Source organism: Peromyscus californicus, unplaced genomic scaffold (assembly GCF_007827085.1).
Source record: "Peromyscus californicus insignis strain IS unplaced genomic scaffold, ASM782708v3 Scaffold_12__1_contigs__length_115047231, whole genome shotgun sequence".
NCBI classification, from domain to species: Eukaryota; Metazoa; Chordata; class Mammalia; order Rodentia; family Cricetidae; genus Peromyscus; species Peromyscus californicus.
The window spans coordinates 90,898,006-90,911,248 of NW_026294413.1; the positions used below are offsets into that span (position 1 = coordinate 90,898,006).

The 13,243-nt window shown below is 36.2% G+C and overlaps 1 protein-coding gene across 28 annotated transcripts in view; it reads left to right on the top strand.

Moving 5' to 3' along the window:
• Positions 1 to 13,243, top strand: part of Slmap (sarcolemma associated protein) — a 128,371-nt gene that overhangs the window by 61,259 nt on the left and 53,869 nt on the right. For 10 of the 28 annotated variants that reach the window (XM_052733832.1, XM_052733831.1, XM_052733849.1 and 7 more), the window contains exons 4-12: positions 25 to 61; positions 2,566 to 2,628; positions 5,561 to 5,656; positions 5,927 to 5,998; positions 7,284 to 7,424; positions 8,902 to 9,039; positions 11,877 to 12,045; positions 12,133 to 12,183; positions 12,625 to 12,675. In XM_052733832.1, coding sequence (XP_052589792.1) covers positions 25 to 61; positions 2,566 to 2,628; positions 5,561 to 5,656; positions 5,927 to 5,998; positions 7,284 to 7,424; positions 8,902 to 9,039; positions 11,877 to 12,045; positions 12,133 to 12,183; positions 12,625 to 12,675 — 818 coding nt within the window. The remainder of the gene's footprint in view (positions 1 to 24; positions 62 to 2,565; positions 2,629 to 5,560; positions 5,657 to 5,926; positions 5,999 to 7,283; positions 7,425 to 8,901; positions 9,040 to 11,876; positions 12,046 to 12,132; positions 12,184 to 12,624; positions 12,676 to 13,243) is intronic. The other 18 variants (XM_052733841.1, XM_052733840.1, XM_052733858.1 and 15 more) reach the window with 3 other exon arrangements.

Consider the following 13,243-nt stretch of genomic DNA (forward strand, 5'->3'; position numbering starts at 1 on the left):
AAAATTCTAAATTTTACTTTTCAGTGTCATCCATGCTCCATTACCGAGTCCTGTTGACAAAGTAAGTAGTAAATGATTGTTTACTGATGTTTTTATTTAATAGGTTTTACCCAAAAAACTTCTGTTTTTGTAATAAAGTAAATATAACTGTGTAGTTAATATAACCTTCACTGTGTGGAGAATTTGGATTGAATGTGTCTTTAGAAAAAGCTTTTGTAGCCCAGGTAAACTACTGACTGAGTAGACTAAATGTACCTGGTTTTGTGCCTAGCCAGAGGTAAGTAATGTTTACTATTACCTTTTATTCTGAAGTACAGTTCTGTCTAGGAATTTCCCAAAGCTTTCTAGCCAAGAAGTTCACTCAGTATTTACCCATACAGCACAGTGGCTCTGAAATAAGGATTTACAGAAATTATTCTTTTAATGTCATTGGACATCAGTTTTGACATTACCTAATTAGAAATTGTAGTAATTGATTGTTAGAATATTTTTCTTTTGTTTAGGAGTAATGGTGCATTGAAACTATAGGTATCATTGCTGAATAACAGAGTGTGATCAATGAGCAAAACAAAACTTTTTTTACTATTTGACATTACTGTGATATTGGGAGCTTTGTTTTGCTTTGTTATTTAGACAGGGTTTCACATAGCCTTGGGTGACTAGGAACTCACTGTATAGCCAAAGATGCTGCTTGTTCACTTCTTGATCTTCCTGCCTCCACCTTCCAAGTTCTGGGATTACAGCTGCACTATCATGTCTGCTGGATTTGTGTGTGTGTGTGTGTGTGTGTGTGTGTGTGTGTGTGTGTGTGTGTGTGGGTGTGGGTGTGGTGTGTGTATGTATGTATGTGTGTGAATGGTGTGTGTGTGTGTGTGTGTGTGTACTAACTAAAATGTGAGGACATTTTACATTTTTTCTCTAGTTTAGATTAACAATGGTTACCTACTTTAAATTGAGGTTTTTAGATTCTTGTTTTAGAAATAAAAGTAATTTATCATCAACTTCTCTGATACCAAGAACTGTATTTGTTGATTTAGATCTTCAAAAGAAAAATGCCAATTCTTTTAGGTTGAATATTAGAAAGCATACTTTGTGAGCTTAATGAGGAGTGATTCTGTAACATTATTAATAAATCAGCAGAGCATGATAGTGTATACCTGTATTTCTAGTGGTTGGGAGGCTAGGATGGGAGGATAGCTGTGAGTTCAAACTGGTGCATGTACCAGGCCCAAAAGGGCTGTGTAACAAGACCGAATTTCAAACAATGAAAAAGGATAGGTATGCACACTTACAGAGCTTATTAGTGTCTAGGATATGGGCAGATATTACAGCTACTTATTGTGCCCTGTGTTTTCTTTTTTAGTGACATGGTTCTGTATCTGATATTCCTGAAAAGCCCCCTTTGAAGTGAATTCTGATACTTTTGTGTTCTGAGCAGTTAGACTAACGTAGTTTTGAACATGATTATTTTCTTTTTCTTAAAATTTACATACAATAATAAAATTTTTTTCATTGTCTCTGGCTATTGGACAAAATATTAGAATCTTTTTTATTTTAATTTTTGTTTTTCAGTAAGAGTAAGATTTTATGTTATCCTCTATCCTGACACATGCTTCCAAGTAACATTTTGAATATTGGTATTTCTAAATGAATTGTGATATGTTGACATATTAATGAAGTAATGAGTGATGAATTTTAAAGGAAAAACTTGACTGCATTGATTAGGAGTTATTTCTCAGTTATGAAAAGGTTCAGTACTTTGTGATTTGACTTATAAAGGAAAGTTTCACAAGTAATCATCTTGTTTATAAATCTGATATGATTGGTGTAATACTATCTATACATTCTAGACATACAGCAGAAATATCTTGAGAACTAATTTACACAGTAATTGAGAACAGACTAGATCAATTGAAAACATTTTATTTGTATGTTTGGGAAAGTAGACATTTCGTGGACTTGGTTTGTTTTCAACTCTCTAAGTGCATTTCATTTGTGTGCATGTGGACATGAGAGGATAGCTGCAGGCATTGCGTCTCTCCTTTCACCATGTGGGTATTGGGGATTATCTAGTTAGTGTTACTGTTGCTGTGATAAACACCACGACCAACACTTCCACATCACTGCTCATCACTGAAGGAAGTCAGGACAGGAACTCAGACAGGAAGGAACCTGGAGCAGGAATCAATGCCCAGGAGTACTGCTTACCATGTTGCTCCCTATGGCTAGCTCAGTCTGCTGTCTTATGGAACCCAGGATAGCAGCCCAGGGATGGCACCACCCACTATGGCCTGGGCCCTCCCTCACTGATCACTAACTGAGAAAATGCCCTACAGGCCTGCCTACAGCCTAATCTTATGGAGGCATTTTCTTAATTGAGGTTCCCCCTCTCAGATGACTTAGCCTGTGTCAAGTTGACATAAAACTATCCAGCAGGGGATTAAACTGAAGTTGTCAGGCTTGACAGGAGGGACCTTTACTTGCTGAGCCATCTTGTTGGCTCTTAATGGCTTTTTTAATGTAATGTTTTCTGTGATTATTGACATTGGGTTATTTTGTTTCTAGGTTGCTGCTAACACTCCAAGTATGTACTCTCAGGAACTATTCCAACTTTCTCAGTATCTACAGGTAACAGTAAATCTTGAGAACTCTTAGTCTTTAAAAGTAACTCAGATTTTATTTTGCCAGTTTGTAAATACAGAATCAAAAATATTGGCAGGAAACAAGAACACAGGAAATATCTTTTAAAGGAAGCATGAAGGCTTAAAATTAGATCTCAAGAAGAAAAAGGAGTCTGGATTGTTGAGTCTAGAGAAGATAAGCTTATGTACAAGAGAAATTTTTTCTTCCAGTATAAGGGGATTCCAAAGTAATTCTTTATTCATAGGTGGGCTTTAAATAAAATTAAACGTGTCCAGGTTTTGGATGTGTGATAATAGTACATAATTTTATAGCATTTGTTATATGCCATACTCTCCTTTAGCACTTTACGTATATTGATTCATTTAATCTATATAACAGTTTTTACTGCTATGTAAAGAATGTAGATAACTCATTCTTGTTTTTCCATGTGGAGTAACTAAGGGGCTGGAAGAGTTATCACATGTGCATTGTGATTTGCCCCTAGTCTGAGTTTGAAGTAGTTTGACAGTTAGACCCCAGAGTCCCATTTGAACTGTATTTTTGGATCCAGAGCACAGAGCAGCTACTTGGAATGGCCTCCTGGAACACTTAATTCTTTATTTAAAAAGACATACAACTCTAAAAGTAAAGAAGTGTTATTTCTTTCCTTCATTTATTTGGGCAGGATTATGGCTTGGGGTTGTTGGGGGGATTATGGTGAGGGAATATGATTTAAAGAAAACTTTGGTTTAGAAGTTTAGGGGTTGAAGTTTTGATCTTGATCTTGGTTTTTCTGCTCAGTTTTGTGGCCTTCAGTGAATAGTTTTATTTGTGCAGGCTTTTAGTTGTCTTTAAAACTGTTGAATCAACACCAGTGACCCTGTGTCCTTTCGTTACTTGGGCAGTTAAAGGCATGTGCATCTGGAAAAGTACAGAGATAACCAACATATTAATTAGATCTCATTTTCCACCAAGCACCGTGTACTGCCATAGAAAACTAGTTTACACATTTGCACATCAGTGAAGTAGTTAAGAACATGGGTTCTTCTAGCCAGAATTGATCAAGTTTAGCTACTTTTGATCCCTGGCTTTAACATCTGATCTCCCAAGACAGTTTGTTTATTTGTTTGTTTTTGTTTTTGGAGAGGATTTCTCTGTGTAGCCCTGGCTGTCCTGGGCTTTGTAGACCAGTCTGGCCTCGAACTCAGAGAGCTGCCTGCCTCTGCCTCCCGAGTGCTGGTATTAAAGGCTTTAAAAAAGCCTTTGAACTTCATTTTCCTCATGCAGGGAATTGATAAGTAGTACCACCTCTCCACATTATGCAGGGTATATGAATTAATATAAGTAAAGCACTTAGAGTAGTGCCCAAAACATAAAATAAATGATGTGAATGTCATTGGTCATTTTCATTCAATGGGAAGATGTATTAGTTTTTGTAGGTCTCTGAGAGGTAGGAGAAAATGTTAAGATTAATGTTTTATTTCTGACATGAGAAATAGCAATGTCCATATAGATTAAATGATTGGCCTGATTCTATGTACTGTGGTTGCTTCTCATCGTGAACGAGACTCTCATACTTCTCATTCTTTCTCACCTTTTCTGTCAGTTCTTTGAACATCCATCCATATTTGTTAACTCTCTGGGAGGAATTGTCCCCCCTCCCCCTTTTTCTTGTCCTTGTATAATCCTTATTGAATTGATGAATCTCCAATGTAAACTGTGATCCCTTTGAGTAAAAATATCTATTTCATACCTTAGATCTAAAAGATCATTTTCAGGAGAGCTACATTTGTTTTACTTTGGTTCATAATTAAGAAACTCATGGAAATGAAATTTTTAAAAGATGTAATGGCACCATCTAGTGGAGGTAGTTTCTAAAACTTTGGTTGGCTGATGGCTTTATCAGTAAAATATTTTGTATCTGTTACTTCCTGGATACTTAAAATAAAATATGATAAATAACCATTTTAATATGGATTATCTGATGATGGTGTTTTTATTAGATTCCTTAGTCTGTATTAAAACAAAGTACTTCTGAGTATACATTAGGCAAGATTTTCCCTGCTCATTGTTTATTAAGGATGTGGAGAGCAATAAATTAATGTTTTAAACCTTAAGTGCAGTATTTGAAGCATACACTTTTCTTTGAGGTGACTCAAAGATAGAATGCTGGTGTCCTTTGGGTATTTCAGGAATGTCAGAAGATGAAGCCAAAGCCACAGCTAAATGATGTGACCATTTCACCTTCACAGTCTATAAAGGGGATGCTGTTAGCAGCTGTCAGATGTTCACTATAGAGTAGTCTTGCTCTTCATTGTCTTTCATCATATTCCTGTGTTCCTTTGACCCCCTTAATTACATCAAGCTAATATTAATGGGTTCTTACATTTTGAATATTAATTACTCAATGATGTAATCAGGGAAAATCAGAATACCTGAAAATGCCATAAGCTGTGAGTAGTATCTCTTTTAAATATAGGGGCATATATTTACATACCATTTTAGAAAGGAAAAGCTAAATGCTATTACTATTTTAGATGCCATGCTGTAGAATTGTTATAAAGTATCTTTGATGCTGACCAGATTGTTTTGCCTTAGTTTGAAATACATTTGTTTGAAGATAACATAAATATTTCATAAATATGTGTGTATTTATGAAATATAAGCAGAAACAAACATTTATTAGTTTTCTAATCTGCATTTTGATACTTATTCTTTTAGTAAATTACCACTAAAAAGAAAACAGAAATGAGTAACTTTTTTCCATCCAGGGAAAAGTTTATTACATCTGTACTTGCAGTCCTGTAGATGGGCTAAAATAATGAGCTACATCCAGGGTGCAATATGAGAATATATTTAGACTATACTGAGTGTTATTCTTCAGAAGAATCATGCTGCTGACTGAGTTCATTAGAATTTCTTTTGTGATTTATGTTAGGAGGCCTTACATCGGGAACAGATGTTGGAACAGAAATTAGCCACACTTCAGCGGCTATTAGCCATCACCCAAGAGGCTTCAGATACCAGTTGGCAGGTACTCCGTTTACTTTATATTCATGAAGCATTTAAACAGTTTTAATAGTTTTTTTTTTAATGTGTTGAATGAATTAAAACTAATATTTTTGGCAAATAGAAGTAATGTTATTCCTTAACTAAAGAACAAATGTTGAAACAGCATTTTGTAGCAGATTTTGATTCATTTTCCAATTTTCTTTCTTTTGTTGGCAATAGAATCTGTTATACATGCTTTTTTCTTTTTTTGTTACTCTAGGTTTTTATTTATATCTATTTTTTTTTTCAACAGGCTTTAATAGATGAAGATAGACTCTTATCACGGTTAGAAGTTATGGGAAACCAATTGCAGGCATGCTCCAAAGTAGGTATTTAACCTCAGGTATATAAGGAAGAACGCAGTTCTGTAGTTTCCTTTTTTTTTTTTTTTTTGTTATTTGAGTGTATGCTAAGACCTTTATATAATTCCACAATTCCTTTACATCTTTGTTATGAAAAAAATTCAAGCATACCTGTAAGTAGGAAGAATTGTGTAATACATACCTGTGTCCAGTTCTAATTCCTTTTTCTTTTGCAGTTGCTATTTGTTGAAGAGGTTATTTGCTTTCTGGAATGTGATTCAGTCTATATTGTTACCGAAACACTTTTAAAGTTCTTTCTCTAGGCATAAAATAGTAGAGATTTGGTCTGGTTTAGATGTTATGGTACTTGTTTTTTTTTTTTCTTTTTCTTTGCCAATACGACTTCATGGATAGTGTTGTTCTTCAGTCAAAGACTGCATAATGATTAGATTGTTTTCCTTTTAGGATTTTGTCATTCATTGATGATTCTTCACTAAGTCCATTATTTCATTAAAGATTTTAACATAGTGATGTAATTCTACAGTTCCTTCATTTACTTTAACTGGACTACTTCTTCAAAGATAATTTTTCTCTCATGAACCATTTTGTTACCCCAAAGTGCGTTTTCTACAGAAAAAAAAACAGAATGAATCCCATGCCCATTATTTACTAGATGAAAAGAATAAATTGATAATCCTTTTTATCCACCGGTGAATGACAATGAAGTGCTTTCTCTCTTGCTTAGACTTAAGTAGATTTGGTGTATTTCAGTCTATAGTAGTAGTTATCTTTGCTGATGATCAAATTGTCCAGAGTTTTGTCTGAGTAAACCTTTTAAAGTTGGCTCTCTGACTAAAACTAACTTTGATAGCTTCCTGTGGCCATACTAGACAGGATGCTCCATGTTCATCTTACATATTCGTGTTCCGGACCTGGAGTCTTCCTTATGATGCTCTTATTACTTTTGTCTTAGCCATTGTTCTAAAATTTTTGCTTTTTATAGCAATGGTGCTTTTGATAGCAATGACTTTTGTTCACAGGTGGAAATATGAAGGCTTCCACAGAACATGAGTAATTAATCTTAATAATATTTGAGAGAAATTAGTGCTTTTAACTCTTTCCTGCTGGAATTAGTGTAATTTCTGGAGGCATAACTTACTGATACAACTTTGAAATACAGATTTAGTTAATAGTAGGCCAACATTTGTTTTGGGGGGTACCTTAACATATAATTTAGTGTATTGTAATGTCTTTATTTCTTTCAAGGCATAAATAACGTAGGGGTAATAGAAGTGTCTTCTATTCTAGAATCAAACAGAAGATAGTTTACGGAAGGAACTTATTGCTTTGCAAGAGGATAAACACAACTATGAAACAACAGCCAAAGAGTCCCTGAGGCGGGTTCTTCAGGAGAAAATTGAAGTGGTTAGGAAACTTTCAGAAGTTGAGGTATTTAATTTTTATTGTTATTATTTTTAAAGATTTTATTTTAAAAATTATGTGTCTGTGTATAGTATGTGCATGGATATGTGTGTGCAAGTGAAGTTGTCTACAGAAGTCTGAGGCTTAGATCCATTGGACTTGGAATTATAGGCAGTTTTGAGCCATCTGTAGATGCTGGGAACTGAACTATGTACCTTTGCTTAGTTTGGAACTTGCTATGTAGAGCAGGCTGGCCCCAAACTCACAGAGATGCACCTGCTTTTGTCTCCCCAGTAGTGGATTTAAAGATGTCTGGTGGGAATTGATCTTTTGTCATAAAAGTATGCTGTCCTTTAGTGGAGGATGGTCACTGAGAACTTTACTACTTTACCTATCCTCTGCATCAGTGGTTCTCAACCTTCCTAACGCTGCAACCCTTTAACACAGTTCCTCATGTGGTGGTGACCCCCCCAACCATAAAATTATTTCGCTGCTACTTAATGACTGTAATTAATTTTGCTACTGTTATGAATTGTAACGTAAATATTTGTGTTTTCCAATGATCTTAGGTAACTCCCCCAAGGGGTCATGACCCACAGGTTGAGAACCACAGCTCTAGACTAACTATTTTGTGCTTTTGGAGTTTATGGGGGAGTTCTTCTAGGTCCTAGGAACAATCAAAATGTGATTCTTGGGACTGAGGGTTCAGCTCAGTGGGCATGTGCTTAGCATGTGTGAGGACCTGGATAGTTTGTATTATGGCCTCATTCTATAGTATGGGCTTTATGTGCATTTTTGCTTAATTAATTTGACATACAAGTAGAGTTTCAAGCTGTATTGCTATTTTCACATTAAAGTTACTTTAAGGATTGTTGACTTAGAGATGAGTATAATAGAGTATACTTTTTTTTTTTCCGTTTTTCGAGACAGGGTTTCTCTGTGTAGTTTTGCACCTTTCCTGGAACTCCCTCTGTAGTCCAGGCTGGCCTCAAACTCACAGAGCTCCTCCTGCCTCTGCCTCCCAAATGCTGGGATTAAAGGCGTGCGCCACCACCGCCCGGCAATAGAGTATACTTTTAATCATAGCACTTGGTAGTCTGAGGCAGGAGATTTACAATTTTCAGGCTAGCCTGGACTCCATAGTGAATTTGAAGCCATCCTGAGTAACATAGTCTTGCTTCAAAAACAAATAGAAAAGGAATTGGTAGTTTTAAAGTATTTTCAATGCTAAAAGTCATATCGGTTGACGTTTTTTAAAGTATAAATAATAGGTAACTCTTTCTGCCCCCAACATTAAAAAAAGAAATTCTTTGTTGTGTTTTAGTATATATGTGCCTGAAATAAACTGAAATTGTTTTGTCTTTTAACTCTGTTTTATATAAATTTAGCCCAAATGTGGATGTAGAATAGTCCTTAGCTACACTTTTTACAAACTGAATTTATGATAAATTTTAAATAAGTACCCATTTACTCTAAATGCATTGCCTGTGAACTTGAATTGCAGAGAAGTCTGAGTAATACTGAAGATGAATGTACCCACCTGAAAGAAATGAATGAACGGACTCAGGAAGAATTAAGAGAATTAGCCAATAAATATAATGGAGCGGTCAATGAAATTAAAGATTTGTCTGATAAGTTAAAGGTATGTATATTAGTTCCTTTTCTACTGCCATGAGAAAACACCATGCCCAAGACATCTTATAGAAGGAAGGGTTTATTTAGGCTTAAGGTTCCAGAGAGTAAGATTGTTTCAGCATCATAGAGAGGAAGTGTGGCACCAAGCAGGTATGGTCACTGGAGCTGGAAGCTGAAAGCTCACTGGGACTGGCTTGAGGCTTAAGAAACCTCAAAGATGCCGGGCGGTGGTGGCGCACGCCTTTAATCCCAGCACTCGGGAGGCAGAGCCAGGCGGATCTCTGTGAGTTCGAGGCCAGCCTGGACTACCAAGTGAGTTCCAGGAAAGGCGCAAAGCTACACAGAGAAACCCTGTCTCGAAAAACCAAAAAAAAAAAAAAAAAAAAAAAAGAAACCTCAAAGCTGATCCCTGTGACATACTTCCTTCAGAAGTAAAGCCATACCTCTTAAACCTACCCAAACAGCACTACCAACTGGGGACCAAGTATTCAAACATAGAAACCTATGAGGGACATTCTTATTCAAACCATCACAATTTGTATTTAATCGACCTGAAAGCATGCTAAGCTAATAGTCTCTTAGCATACTAACAGCCTAAAAGTTTATGCATCACTCAATAGTTGTTAATGTAAAATTTGGTAAAACTGAAAAAGTTGAAATTGATAGTGAAAATAGAAAATGTATTCTGTTTAGTCCACCCTCCATTACTGTTGAAAATTGAAATCCTTTAAAACAGATACTTCCTCTGGATAGAAATATGGTGAGTGCTTCGCAATAGTCATCTTTTAGTGTTTGCTTCAGCATTACATAGATAAGATAGAAATGATACAGAAAAGAACACATCTTCTAATATATACTTGGAAGTAGATGAGAATCAATATGATATGGATTGGTGAGATGGCTTAGAGTGTGGGCACTTTTCATGCAAGCTTTTTTTTGTTTTTTCCCCTGAGACAGGGTTTCTCTGTGTAGCTTTGGTGCCTTTCCTGGATCTCGTTCAGTAGACCAGGCTGGCCTCGAACTCACCTGGCTCTGCCTCCCGAGTGCTGGGATTAAAGGCGTGCGCCACCACCGCCCGGCAAAGAAATTTAGATTTTTTAAAGTTTTTTTTTTTTTTTTCTTAAAGATTTATTTATTTATTATGTATACAGTGCTCTGTCTGCATGTATCCCTGCAGGCTAGAAGAGGGCACCAGATCTCATTACAGATGGTTGTGAGCCACCATGTGGTTGCTGGGAATTGAACTCATGACCCCTGGAAGAACAGCCAGTGCTCTTAACCGCTGAGCCATCTCTCCAGCCGTCATGCAAAGCTTTAAGACCTAAATTTGGTCATAGAACCCAGGGTGGAAGACAGAAAGTCCCCAAAGTTGTCCTTTAATCTCCGTGTGAGAACCATGGCACCCATGCACCAGACCTTAGCCATGTACAACACACACACATGTAAACACAGACATGCAGGCATATACACACAATAATAATAATAATAATGATGATGATGATGATGATGATGATGATGATGATAGATAAATCATAAAGAGAGGCAATCAAGGGCCAGAATGAGATACATGCAGTAATAATAAATTATAAAAAGGGAGAATCAAGACCAGAATAAGATGTCTCATAGGGTAAAGTTGTGCAAACCTCATTCCCAGGAGCCCATGTAAAGGTGGAAGGAATTGTCACCACAGAGTTGTGCTCTGATCTCCATGTGCACCTACCCATGCATCATATATGCATATGTACATACAATAATAATAAAGTTTTAAAAAAAGAATAACAAAATCTAATATAGTTTGATGCTTTTTAAAACCTACTCGTTTTTAGGTCTTCTCAAAGTTAGGGATCAGCTGTTCGTGCTGCAACGAACTTAAAGGGAGCTTGGAATAATCTCTTTGAACCCTGGTTGTCCTTGAGCCTGCAGCTGTGCTGTTGAGTCTTTTTAGCTGCTATTCCCTCTGGGGCATTCGGAACAAAGGCATCAGACCATAATATAATGTCTAGTTGGTCCTTCAAAGTCTCGTGAAGGAATTGTTGAAAATTTTAATGTAATTTATATCTCTTGATGGGTCTTGAAACTAGTAGGGTGTCATGAGAGGGAAGGAAGAGATTGTGGGGGTTGGAGAGGAGAGAGGGTAATAGAATGTATATGATACGAAAGCAGAGGGGAGATTGTCTGGGAAGATGAAGGGAAACAGGCAGAGGGGCAGGAGTCATTGGGTGGGCAATGCAAATGAGGATAAATGCCTAGACACAAATGTATGAAGAATGCCACAGTAAAACACAGTACTTTGTGATATTAGCTTAAAAAATAATTAAAACAAGGCAAAAATGAGCCTGGCCTCAGTCGAGTGCCTATAAGATAGGTTTTTGTCAGAGAAGGCTGAGCATCACTTATGATAGTTCTCAAGGAGATCTTGTCAAGAGAAATGTGTTTGAAGGGTTTGTACCATCATCTTTTTAGCCAGACATAAATAGTTTATAATTTTAAATTGATGTTCCATTTTAGAACGTGCAAACAAGTTGTAATAATAGATTTGGGGAATATATTTCCCATTTAAAAACCATGGAGGATTTAATTTTGACTCTGTGTGTTTATCTCTTGGGCCTGCTTGTTTGCTCCTAAGTTTTTCCCTTCTCAGTGCCATGTGGTAGTGACCTCAGTGCAGATCACTTTTGACATCAAGTCTCTGTCTTTGTTTGCTTTAGAAATCAGCTTTATAAAAATGTTCTGTAATTCTGAATATAGTCCTTGGAAGTATAAGTGAATGAAGTCAGTCCTCGCCTTGGGCTACTTAAAGCAAGGTGAGGCTTTATGAAATGACTGAAGATTCTTACTCAACAGGTAGCAGAGGGAAAACAAGAGGAAATCCAGCAGAAGGGACAAGCTGAGAAGAAAGAATTACAGAATAAAATAGATGAAATGGAAGAAAAAGAGCAGGAGCTCCAGGCAAAAATAGAAGCTTTGCAAGCTGATAATGATTTCACCAATGAAAGGCTAACAGCTTTACAAGGTAAGCTAGCTGATACAGAAATTGGTTTTGTTTGATTTTTGTTCTCTTTGTCTGTGAAATATCTTTTTCTTGGACTGTTTTTTACAGTACGGTTAGAACATCTGCAGGAGAAAACTCTTAAAGAATGCAGCAGCTTAGGTAGGTGTCACCTTATTTAAAGATGTTTTCACTGAGCTTCTGCCTGTTCACATTCACATTGTTTACTCTCACATTGGTCACTTCTTTCATTTGATACTTTACATATCGAGAATCAAAGGTTACACTTTTAGAAAACCTCCTTTTAAAATATTCATGATTGCCACCAGAGGGCACCATTGTTTAGTCCTTGAGACATGAGGTTTCTGCCTTTGAGATGGTCTTAAGACTGAACAGTAGTAGGATCCTCTTTCTTTTGAGGTTCTTTGGAAGGTCCCCAAACCTGAATTAATAAAGAATGGCCACTTGAACTCTTCTTCTAAATATAGTATTCTATGCAAAGACAATGTGAGTAGGAATATGAAATGCTGTAATTACACTTGAAGCCAGTTTTAAAGTTAATAATTTCTTTGATCAGGCAATGATATCCTGTCTTAATCCTAGGGATACAAGTTGATGACTTCTTACCTAAAATAAATGGGAGCACAGAAAAAGGTAGCGTAAAAAACTTAAATTTTTTTTTTTTATGATATCCTTTTATTATTTAAGCAGGACAGAGAGCTAAATGCTTAGTGATTTTTAGTGTTTGGGATGAAACACATTTATAACTGTTCACATACCATTGAGTTTTGTCTTCTAAAATCCAGTTTCTTTTTATAGTCTAAGACACAAGATGTGATCTGTCCTTAGATATCCCTTGTTATGTGGAAATTGAGATAAGAAAATGGTGTTCATTGTTAGCTGTGGCTTTTGTATGTGGCTCTTACCTTCCAAAGAGCTCTACTACTGTTTGTTCCTTCATGCTCGGCTTCCAGGTCTCCATTTGCATTGTGTGAGCTTATTTAATGTCCCACTGGACCCTTAAACTACTTTCTTAATCCATCTGTTTTATTGATCAGAAAATGAGATTTCTCTAATCAGAAAAATCTTTTGGTAGTTTTTGGATGTTTGGAGTACTAAAGGAATAAAGTTATGTCCAGTGCATACTGCTGTGCTTATCATCTCATTTTAATATACAGGAGTTAGAAGAAGATATCAAGGTCAAAAATAGAGCTTCTAATGA